This window comes from Centruroides vittatus, unplaced genomic scaffold, assembly GCF_030686945.1.
Source record: "Centruroides vittatus isolate TY-2023 unplaced genomic scaffold, ASM3068694v2 contig_1213, whole genome shotgun sequence".
Classification (NCBI taxonomy): Eukaryota; Metazoa; Arthropoda; class Arachnida; order Scorpiones; family Buthidae; genus Centruroides; species Centruroides vittatus.
The window spans coordinates 2,215,808-2,228,710 of NW_027120776.1; the positions used below are offsets into that span (position 1 = coordinate 2,215,808).

At 28.5% G+C, this 12,903-nt stretch overlaps 1 protein-coding gene across 8 annotated transcripts in view; it reads left to right on the forward strand.

The window, feature by feature from the left end:
• LOC136986462 (arginine-glutamic acid dipeptide repeats protein-like) overlaps nt 1-12,903 on the forward strand; it is a 91,644-nt gene that overhangs the window by 50,216 nt on the left and 28,525 nt on the right. For all 8 annotated transcript variants that reach the window (XM_067284001.1, XM_067284018.1, XM_067283996.1 and 5 more), the window contains 5 exons: nt 2,305-2,385; nt 3,457-3,601; nt 9,806-9,898; nt 10,005-10,207; nt 11,407-11,538. In XM_067284001.1, coding sequence (XP_067140102.1) covers nt 2,305-2,385; nt 3,457-3,601; nt 9,806-9,898; nt 10,005-10,207; nt 11,407-11,538 — 654 coding nt within the window. The remainder of the gene's footprint in view (nt 1-2,304; nt 2,386-3,456; nt 3,602-9,805; nt 9,899-10,004; nt 10,208-11,406; nt 11,539-12,903) is intronic.

Genomic DNA, 12,903 nt, shown 5'->3' on the forward strand with positions numbered 1-12,903 from the left:
TTTTACACTTGAAAATATTGTATAATTAGAAGAGAGTTGCAATTATCTTACAACAGTATAATTTACTCCATTTTAAAGTTAATTTTATTAATTAAAGAAACTTAAAAAAGCATTCGCCATATTCTGTAAAGAAATATCAATAAAATGAATGAGAAAGCAAATTACATGATATATGTGTTATGTAAAATCACAAGAGGATTCTATCCTAGATTAACTTAATTTGATAATGTGACATTGTTGATTTCCCAGTGAAACCAACTTGAATTATTAATCTAATAATTACAGAAAATATCTTTTAAATTAAAGAGATTTATTTATTGAATGAATCAGTTATCTCCTTAATTTAGCCATTTGTTTTTAAATTATTATTATTATTATTATTATAATTTTAATGTTATATATCCAAACTGATAGCCTAGAATGAATGTTTTCCTTAGTTTAAAATTGATAGTTTGAAAGAAAATAAATAATTTAAGGAAGAGAGAGATAATAGAAGTCGTTAAGTTTCTTATCTTATCTCCCAACTTTTTAAGTTTTTACCTTATCTTTTAAAGTAAATTATAGATAAATCAATTTTTTAAAAAGCTCCCCCCCTTTTTTTCTATGTGTTTTATTTAATTTTTCGTTTGGAAATTAGTTTGAAAGGAAGTGAAGCAATCTTAATTAAAAGGGAGGAGGAGGAGGAGGAATGGGAGGAAAACAAGGGGGGGTTCTTCCTTTCCCCTTCCCCCTGCTTTTATTGTATGTCGGTGGATGCCTGTCAATTGTTCGGGCCTTCTCACATAATAGAAAGCTACCGGTGTAAAATATCCAGATAAGAGATACGGTAACTGAATGGGCCTTTGTAGTCAGATCGAATCTGAAGAACTGACTGAATATGATCGTTTCCTTGGGAGAGGATGAAAAAAGAAAGAACATTTTATGAAAGTTGCCCTTTGTAAAGGATTAGATAACGTCCAATTTAAACTATCGGTGTATATTTTTTCATTTCCGTAACCGAAATTTGAAGATGCGACGAAGACTTGGCTTTTCAGTAGACTACCACATTCTATAAATCGACCGCTTTAAAGCCTGGAAACTTCACCTTTCCGGCTTTAAAATCTTTATTTTAAAGTATGCCGCTTTGAAAAAAATTATGGCCAACCTTCTGGGAAAAAAAAAAAAATGCATTGTTTCTTCGCTGCGCTCTCTCAATCACATTGAAGTACTTGGTATATAACAAGTATTTTGTAATATAGACAAGTGCACTAACGATAATTACATATAGAGGAATGTTTTGTAGAAGCTCTGCCGCCTTGGTTGAGTTGATGTCACCCTCGACATTGATTTGTGACAAGGGAACAGAGCCGACTTGCCCCTAAATCGTTTGTCACATGCCATTGAAAACTGAGACATTAATGCGAATCGCGTTATAACAGATGATAGATAGGTCCGTACTGGACAGTTGCAGAACCCGATAACACGGGACAGAACGTAATTATATATGGAAACATTATTTGCACACCACCGGAGAAGGGGGGACAGCAAGCCAGAGAGGGGTGCAGGAAAGAGAGAGAGAGGTCGCTTAGCGGGTAGTAGGGGTGATTACGTGCATTGAATCCTGAATTAGCTTAGTCAGTAGGAATTCTAAACCCCGGCATTCATTTTCTCACGTAACATTCGGAATGATGTCACGTTTTCCCAATAGGGGAAACCTTGTTATCACTCTAATACTACTATATTTAAGTTTTTTTTAATTAATTTTTTGTTTTTAACGTTTCCTCCTCCATCCGTACTTTTAAAAACGCTTTATAGTCTAGTTTTAGGGGTGTATAAATTTTCGGTTTTCTAAACGTAGATAAAAATCACACATCCGAGCTTTTATTTGGAATAATAGGAAGCAATTAACGTGCCGAAACGGTTAACACACGCATACAATACGTGTCATTAGAAGTCTATTGTCGTTTTTTTCCACAATTCTAATGCGTTCTGGTATACCATTTTATCATTGTCGTTGTAAATACATTAATTTCCTGGTACGAAAAATGACAAAAAAAAAGTCGTTAAATAACTTAAAAATTTTCCTCTTACGTCCTTTGAAGGTTATAGTTATAAATATGCCAACGTTTTCCTCATATTGACTAAGTAATGCAGCGAGATAAACGCTTGATTTAATCGTTTTCCTAAATTTATTTATCGATTTTAAATGCGTTCGAAAGATAAAAAAAGGAAAGATATAAGCAGAATTTAATTAGTAATAATCCTAAATAAGTGAAATCAATGGAGGAAAGCTTAACAATTATCCTATTGATTTGTGTTTTTCAGAAAAAATTCGTGAAAGGATTACGCCAGTATGGAAAGAATTTTTTTAAAATCCGCAAAGAATTGCTACCGACAAAAGAAACTGTAAGTTTTATATATTAAAATTTAACGTATTATCGTATTAATTTTATATATTTTATTACTTAAATTTTATTGTGTAAGGAGGAAAGTTTTGTTTACAATTTATTAAATTTCGAATAGAAGAATTATTATTTATGTATAATCTATTGTTTGTCTTCGAGAAGAAAGAAAGAAAGGGGGAAGTGGAAAAAAAGAATATATATATATATATATATATATATAAATTTATATATTGTAAGGCCGAAAAAGAATATAACGCATTCTTCCCCCCTTTCTTTGTTTCCCTCTCAGAGAAAGTGAAATCCATTTACTTTCGTAGCTGATGTGTTTTGTAGAGAATTGGTGGTTTCATTCCCGAACTGTATGTTTATGAATAAAATATAGGTGAGATAACTTGGAAACACCCAGGCTTAGTAAAATATTTACCAGGTTCCACCGAGCCACTCAGAACAGTGATAAAGATTGATAGTTAAAATAAACCATAGTGGAGCGGTATAATAAACTACAGTATCCGAAAATACTATCTTACAGCGCTGCTAAAGATCTATATACAGGAAGAAAACACCATCAAAACTGCCTGTTCGAGTAGTCATTGGATCATTGCCAAAATATCCCGCTAAAAACCGGACATTTTTTTTAAAGTCAAAGTCGTACACGTGTTTTTTTTCAAATCACGAAAGCGCCCCCTGGATTATTTCCCTCTTCCGCCATTTTATTATAATTTATATTTATTTTTATTTTTATTTTATTTTTTTTAAAACGTATATAAAATTTTAATTCGTCGCTATTGTTTATTCTGAAGAGGAAAAAGCCTTGGCAGGTGTTCCTAATAGCTGTATGACAAGCAGAATTGTGTTTAGTTTGGCAAACAAACACGTTCTCCTTTCTTCGCAGCGACAAGTTAAGACGAAAGAATTATAATAATTTAAAAAAAAAAAAAAGAGGAAGCGGGAATTGAATTAATTATAAATTCGTGCGAGAATTTTTTTTAAAATTTTATTATTTTATTTCGTTACTTTCTAAATATTAATATAACGAGAATAAACGATATTGTTTTTGTTTTTTTTTTAATAGGGTGATCTTGTCGAGTTTTATTATTTGTGGAAAAAGACGCCAGCGGCCGCCACATCACGACCTCATCGACGGCACAGACGACAAACTGTACTAAGGCGAATACGCACGTGCACGAAACAAAATAGACCGACTTCTAATGATTATCGTGAGTAATTTTACGTAAAATATAATGCAAAAATCTTTTATCTAAACGGTTAAATGACGACACAAAGAATATATTTTGTAGGGAAATCAAATGTTTATTAGATTCTTTCGTACGAGACATACTTGTTTGTGTACAAAGTATACCTCCGCTTTACGACCGAACTTCCGATCGTCGTAAACAGAGTCGCCCGATTTTTTCCCTAAGTTTAACGACGTAAATCGCGATTACGACATTGAACTTAGGGAAAACTCGGGCGACGTTCTTGAAGAAATTAATGATTTTTTGATTATTTAGAGCCATGCTGAAGTCTCCAGCAAAAAATTCTTTCTTATACTTTTTCAGGATCGTTGAGAGGGAGGAGTTAGGGATGTTTCCCCAGCTCCAACCCTGGAGTTGGGGATTTTTCCCTCTTACTGCTATAAATTAATATTGTTTTTTACAACAAGCAAATACGATAAAAGATTTGTTTTTATTAATAAAAAAATATTCTAAATTATTTCAGTTAAAAAAATGGCTCGTGGGCGTCTGCAGAGGGGACAAACGGGGCACCCACCTCTCTGGGATCGAGTAAAAATTTCCATAAATTATAAACTATAGAAGTGATTTTGGATGCAATACGTGGGGGAAAAATCCATAAAATAAAATAATTAAACAATAATTTATTGATATAATTATTATTTGCAAGCTTTCCTCTTCACGGGAAATTTTCTGCAGACGCCCGTGGGCCCTGTACGAGCCCACGGGCCCCTCGAAGGACCCGTACGTCGGTAACTGCAAATATACGTGTTGTAAAAGTGGGAAATTACTACGTACGTGTGGTAATTGCTTTTTGCAGCCGTAACTTGGCCGTTCTTATGCAGAAAAACAGATTGCCGGGCAATTGGCTTTGATGGTTAAGGCATTGATCTACCGCTCGGAATGCAATTGAATCTGTGCATATTACTCCCTGGGAATTTTTCGCAGTCTGATACATCAAGTTCTGTCCTTTATCGCCTTTCACCCCAACTATGGGTATGGAAAAATGGGACCTGTTAGTGCTGTCAGGGCAGAAAAAGTTTAAAAAAGGGGTGGAGAACTAAAGTAGAAGATGCAGTTCGACGTAGGTTCCCGTTCCCACTTCGCTCTTTTTAAAAGTAAAATGAATTGTCGGACATTTAATCGGAAGGCAGAACGACAATAGTTAAGTTGCAGGAATTTGTATTGGAGGACGCTCAAAAAACCAAATGAGACGATGACTAAGACTAAACAAAAAAAAAATTGACGGAGGAAAACTGGAGATTGGAAGAATGGAAAATAACAGATGGGATTTTGCATTTAAAAAGCAAAGTTAACTTCTTGAATTACAATTATATTGTAAATTAATATTTCTATTTATTTATTTTTCCAGAAGTATTTTAAGATATCTTCTATATCGAACCTGTAATACGGCATTCAAAATAGATTCGTAAATACTTGCGGCGCTTTGAATTTCGAATAACTATTTTCATTATTTTATTAATTTTATAGTAATAATCTTTCTCGTATCTCTCGTTTATGATATTTTCTCTTTATCTTTATTTATGATTTATTGTATAATGTTTAATAAAGCAAACCAGATTTTACCTAGATTAAATTTATATTGATTTTATAATTAATTTACACTTGTACTGTTTATTATTGTTTACCAGAGCAAATAAATTTCTGTTAGTTTTTACTGTATTATTTAAGACAAACGATAGAACTGTTGTTTCCTTTTTTTAATGATCAATTTTCTGAGAATATTACATTATTCAAGTTAGAATAAAATGCATTTTGCTTGATTTTTATTATTATTATTATTATTTTATTTTTTCTATGATAGTTTCAGTGATTGAAGAAATAAGTCTAATAAATAAAAATAATAAACAACACGTAAAGAGAATACATAAATAATAATAGTGAATACATAAAATATTCTATACTCGTACATGTTATTGAATGAATATTTAGAATTATCAGAGAAAAATTTATCAACACTTTCATAAACATTTCACTAAGAAGTAAGTATTTCTCGTGTTGTTATATTTGCACCAAAGATCATTAGGCCAGCACATTATAATTGTAGATTTTGTAAAACTTAGAGACGTAAAAGAAAATGAATTTAAAATTTTAATTCGGCATACAAAATATCGATAAATGCTTGCAAACTAATCTCCATAAATATTAATTAGAGAGCTGTTATTACATCTGTAAATTTTGTACAATTTTATATTGCAAACAACATTACAACAAAATTACACGACTTTCGAACTCTCAAAAACTTGGGGGTAAACTTCATTACTCTATATAATTCTTATTGCTTTAGATACTTCAGTTTAGTGTCGTACATGATTTAGTACCACTTCCAAAAGTGAACAAATGGCGGTGCTAAATTGAAGTTTGACACTATATCAAACTATATTGGGACATTTTAACTTCTAATAAAAAATAAAACATGTATTGAAGATTAATTATTATTGTTGTTCATAATACAAAAAGCTGATTTATCAGAGCGATCCTTAGTATTTTTGGACTCTACATCCATCCTCTGTAACAAAATCCAAATACAAAATATATAAATTTAATGTAATTTGATTATTAATACATAAATATAAAAGTTTGTATTGCATTTAATATAACTGTTTGTGTTAAAATAGTGCTGATTAGTTATCAAATGATTATATATATATGAGAATATACTGATGTAGTCATAAATTCTGATACTCTACAAAATGTATGCAAAGTGATCTTTGTATTAAATATAAATTTCTTAATATTTAAAAGCTGAACCATATTTTGTTGTATATTAATATATTTAACACTGTATAAATGATAGAGTAAACTACAATTTCCTAATCATACGTAGACAATTTAATGAATATCGAGAATCTAGCCGACGACACGTTTTCGAGAGACGGAATCAAAAAAATCCAGGACGGAAATCAGAATCGGGGGATCCTAAATGTAGATAGAGAAATTATATTTCATCAATTAAATAATTAAATGTTAATCACGTACGTGTGTATATATTGCATATGATTGAAAGTCACTTTGCTACTATCACACAGCATATCAAAACTGGCAAGTTTATCAGCTTATTATTAGACACATGCCATCTGCTAGCAGTTTGTCAGAACTTAGTGGCATTGATATTCTACAAATTAAACGATCGAGCTGTATAAACAAGACATCAGAATAGTTGAAAGATCTGTAAACTAAATTTCTTCCATATTAATAGAGTATTGTTTAATTATGTATTGATTCTGTATAATCAGTATCATCATTTGTTAATAGTTATATCTTAGCAAAATATTATTTACATATCTAAAGTAAATACAATTTAGTTTCGAAACGAGAAACCGATTAGATTAATATACCATTTTATATTTATTTATTATGGCTAGTTTAATTGAATTTCGCTTAAAGTTTGTTTTTTAATTGAAAAATATGATGATAGATTTTTTTCCCTAGTCGATTAAACAGTTTCAAAAGTTATTACTACTACTTTTTTGTCTATTTAGACTTTGTTTGTTTAAGTAAAATCAACTTGCACTTATGATATTTACTTAATATCTTATCTACAGAGATAATGACTACGGAACATCATAAAAGTCTACGATTAGAAGTTAAAAAACTTAAATAATTTTTATACTCGATATTATTTGGCACGAATTAGCTCTTTGAAATCGTACTTGGCTTCTTTTATACACAAACAGAATTTTATATTTCAAACATTATTAAACCGAAACAAAAAATAATATTTTAAGCTAATTTTAGTAGGTAAAAACATTACCATAAAGAAATGATTAAATTAGACTTTGTTCATACAAGTTCTATCCATAAACGGAAACACGATTAACATTTTAGAACATATCTATCTTTAAATCTGAAATATTTAAAAAGAAATCCTTCAGATTCATTCAGAATCATTTGAATGTAATTAGTATTCCAAAGTTTCATATTGTTTTTTGCAGGTTCAAATTTGAGCTTTTTCTTTTGTCAAATTACTGTTGATCTCTATCTCCCGTATTAATTTCTTTATCTTTTACATTTCTATATATGGTGTAATAGTACGGCATATCTTATCTTGAAGATAACGGCTTTTATTGTTGTTTGTATAATAGTATGCTCTACTTTGTTAAATATGGATATTATGTATTAAAGATCATCTGTACGAAATTCTTATATATTGCTTCATATAATGTTGGACTTGAGTATTTCCTAGTGATAATAGAAACAGAGATAATTTTTAAATCAGTGGTCATATATATCTGTTGCTATACGATTGTAGTATAAGTTTAATTTTGGCTTTTTGTTTTGAATTATTGTCATCCCTCAATTTTATGGAATACAATGTAATGAATTTCGAAAACAGCCGGCTAAATCTTGTTCGAATGTTGGAATGGAAACAGTATTTAGAATATTGTGGCTATTAGTACATGACAGTCCATTAGATAACATGTCAACAGCTATTAATTACGTCTACATTTGGTAGTGTGGTGTTTTCTTTCTTTCATATTTATTATGATATAAGTTGTTCGCATCCCTTATGTATTGTATAAAGTTGGTTTGTAGTTGACTGTGACGTTCTTGGTTACAATGGATAACCTGCATTATTGGAGCATTCCCGTCCTTCATTAGTTTGCCATATTGAGGACCAGAAAGTAGAATATATAGAATTAGCATTGTTAGATCTATATAAATTTTCGTCTCTTAATCTGTAATGTTTCGTTGTTATAACATTTTTTCGTATTGTTGTAAGATTTATTGATGATAGAAAATAAAAATTTAAATAATTTTCAAAATAAAATAATTAATTTTTTGTGGTATCGGCACATGTTTAGAAGCAAATTTGTCAAACATTTGCGTGATTTTCTTAGAAGCCAATGAGAAAAAAATTAATATTTTCCATGAATTAAATATTAAAAGGTTATTAATGTTTGAGTAAAGTAATTTAAAATTTTAATTTACATATGAATTATTTACCTACATAATTTAGTTTTTAAAGAAAACTTATATTCTATTTATCTGAATTTAATTCGCGTACAATTTTTCTGATATAGACAAAATGATTGCTAGCGTTAAAAAAAAAGAAACTTGTTTGTCTTTTTGAAAAGTAAATATTTATAATAATTTAATATTTATTATTTATTTATTTTTGTATTTATTTTCTAATCTTGAGCAATTGTATTTTATCATTAATATATATTCCGACTTACAAAACAATTTAATTCATTGTTGTCTTTATAGCTGAAATCAATACTTATCAAACTCCATTCTGCAATCATTATAAACAATAAAAAAAAGATGTTTTTTTCGGAATTTACATTCTTATTTTTTGAAAATTGTTTCATTATATACGACAGGGTTGGGCAACCTTGTTCTATGTAAGGGCTGCATTTTAAAACTTTTGAACTGACGCGGGCTGCATACAAGAGAAAAGAGGGGGAAAAATGTCGGTAAATCACAATTATTTATTCATATATAATTATAAATTAGCATATGTATACTTAATTTAGCTTCTGGAACTGATGTAAATATAATATATCAGAAATATTTGGTTAAATATTCATCACTGCTAGTTTTAAATTAGTTTCGACGTGTCTGTTAGCCGGTTTCTTGTTTTAACTTTTACTAAATTCATTGCCGAAAAACTATTCACATACGTAAGTTGCAGAAAATAACGTTTGAATTTTTGCTGCGTGCTTCCTTAAGCTGGGAAATTGATATATTTATTCATATTTTATGTCACAAGGGCTGCAAAAAATATTAATGCGGGCCGCATGCGGCTGGGGGCCGCCGGATTGCCTGTCCCTGATATATGACACGACTGAGATAATTTGGAAAAAGTTTGAATATTTGATAATTATTGAATTTTTTGGCTTCAAAATATTTTCACTTTTGAGTTGCATTCTGTAACAGAATGCGACTGAAAACTGAAGACAGAATATTACATGTTTTTCAAAAATAAAAAGGATTTCTGTGGATAAAATTGTTTTTTTTTTTTTTTTTAATGTATTGTTGCTATCTTCATATATTAGTTACTATTATTTCTTATAAAATGAAGACGGTATTTAAGTTTTAAACAATACATGAGAAACCGTTAAATGTATTCGTTAAGTCACAAATTAGAAAATTTTAATATTTCATTAATTATAACTTTTGAAAGTGTATATATTTTGATGATATTTTTATTATTTGTTATAGTGGATTTAAGTTCAGCTAGTGAAGAAGCAGATTCAGATGATTCTGATTCTAGAGACTTAAGTGGATATGCTTGTCATCATTGCTATACTACAAGTGAGAGATTTTATTTCTTAAAATATTTATTTTGAAATCTTAAAGTTTAATAATTAATTCATTTATAATTATTCTTTAATGTAATATAATTTCTGTTAATTATTAGCTTCTAAAGATTGGCATCATGCTGGAAAAGATCACGCTTTGTTATGTACAGAATGTAGGCTATTTTTCAAAAAATATGGCGAACAACGTCCTCTCTCAGAGCCTAGAGAACCTCCTCCTTTCATGTTTAAACCTGTAAAAGAAGAAGAAAATAATAATTCAGTCAATGGTAAACATGTTATGAGAACCAGAAGAAGTAAAGAGGTAACTATTATTTTTATATGTGGCTTTAAAAAACATAAAACACAGATACATATATATATATAATGCAATAAGTAATTTCTCAAATAATGAGTTTCTTAACCTTGACAGACTAACCTTGACACACATTTTTCATTTGTTCATACTGATGAAATCACTCTTATTTTTATTTAATAATAATTTAACTTCTCATTATGCTCTTAATTCATTATAAATACACATTTTCACGAAGGAATATAAACGTTTTTGAAAATTTTAGCAATGAAAATCATAATTTACGATGATAATAGGTTAATGAATGAAAAACATATAACATTTGGCCAATTCTTAACTTTTTGCATTCAGCTTTTTCATTTCGTTTATCTTTAAATTCAATCTGTTCGAATATTCGTTAGGGTAAGTTGTATGTAAAACTGAAAATGGCTCGATGAAAGCCGAAAACATTTCTATAAATAAAATACTCGATCACCTTAACAACCAGTACGAAATAACTTTTGTTATATTAATATGATATTAACATAAACAAAATATGCAAAATAATATTTTTCTATTGATATTTTTTACACTAAAAATTTTAATGAATATACATTAAATATAATTTATGTAAAGTGAAGCGTTTTAGCTATGTAATAATGTCAAAATAAAATTTATTCTTTTTTTTAACAAAAGTAAGATATAGATAGAAGTATAGTGATAAAAAGATTATCTGCCAAATATAAAAAATTATTAGCATGCTAATATAAATATCCAAACAGTTGACACAATCCTTCTTCTTCAAAAGAATTAAAAATTGGTCTAGGGGACCCACGTGCTAATTTATAACAAAAATAATTCTAAAATTATATCTACTCACTTTTCCATCATTTTTAAGTATAGAGAATTTTAATATTTTCTCATAAATACTAATCACGTTTATATTAAAGAAAATATAATACTTAAAATGACACTTAGATTGTTTATATATTTAATTTTAAATAATATCACATTACATAACACAGACATAACAAAGCAATAAAAATCAAAAATATTTTAATTAAATAATTATCATATGTTAAAGACTTTTAAATAATATGTGTAAATTATTTCATGTAGTGTGAAGTTAAATAACTTTAAATAACTTTATTTTTTCAAAATTAGTATTGTCTGTAATAACAATAAGTATCTGTCTGTTAATGTAAAATAATTAATAAATTTTATTGCAGTCACAAAAGACAAAATCAAGAGGAGTGAGTAGTCCCTTCAATTCAGATACTCACAGTACAAGAAGTGTTCAGAAATCACCTGGTGTTACTGCAGTTGGCAATGGTGATAAACATGAAGATAAGAAGAAAAAGGTTTTAGTATATTTTTAAATCCCGTATTTGTGATAGCAATGATGATAATTTGTTTTGTTCAATTATTCACAAGAAGATAAATGTTAAGAATACAAACAGTGCTTCAAATTAAATCAATTTAGCTTTTTATGATCTATTACAGAAACAAAGCCTGTAATAAGCTTAAAGCTGTTTTTCAGACTTGCCTCTAGCTTGGTCCAAGGTATAGTTTTTGTCAGGAACAACAATGGTTAACAATGGTCAACTGTTTGCCTAAAGGCAAGGATTATGTGGCACAGGTGTAATCTAAGCTGCTACTTAGACCTTAATTTTATAAATAATCTTTAGTTTTCTAAACTTTTAAATTATCCAGTAGTTCAATATATATATATATATATATATCTTATAAATAACTCAGTTAATTAGGTTTAATTTATTATAAATTCAAGTTTTATATATTGTATCTTTCATAAACTTTTCATTTTTCATTTTAAAGTAACATTAAAGAAAAAAATGTTTGTAAAAAATGAAAGAAATTGAGAAATTACCATTTAATTTAATGACTATCAAAATAGTAAGAATAGTTAAACTAGTAAAATTAGTTTAATTTCCATAAGAAAGGACAGAAGTTCCAGAATAATTTATTGTCTTTTGGAATTTTCTAAGTTATTTAATTAATCCAATTCTAATTGTAAACCACTCTTCCTGTTGGAAAAACAAATTTTTATGTGAAAGATTAAAGTATAAGTATTTATCTATCTCTCTTTAACTATTTAGGTTAATGGGCTTATATCCTAGAGGCATCATTAAACATTCTAGAGGACCAGTTATGACTAGGAAAGGACAATTTTTAAGTTGAACTAGGATAACAACTGGGGACATATTTCAGAATCAGTAAAAATGAGGTCTAATACTGATTGAACTTTGCTTATTTTTTGAATTTATTTATTTATTAATTTATAAATTGGTGATATTATATTGGTGTGTGTTAATAAAATTGCTTTATTCAAAGATTGATTCTACAAACAAACATTAAAAACAGGAAAAACCGGAGACAGTTTCTGGAAATCGGGGATTTTTCTTTTTATACAAATTGCTACAACTTAACAATTTTAGTTAAATTATTATTTGTTTTTCATTCCAATAATTTTTTAACACTTCTGTGAAAACGGTTAAATTAATTTAAGACAGTAAAAATATTTTAAAATAATTTTATTAAAATTAAATTATTATTGTTTAGAAACTACATATCACTGAATTAATTGTAATGAGAAATTGTTCCTATATTATCTTTGATGTACAGTTTGTGATTTAACTGCTAAAATTTTGAGTTATTAAATGAAAACATTTCTTTTTAGCATAAAAGCTTAAAAATATAAGCTTTTA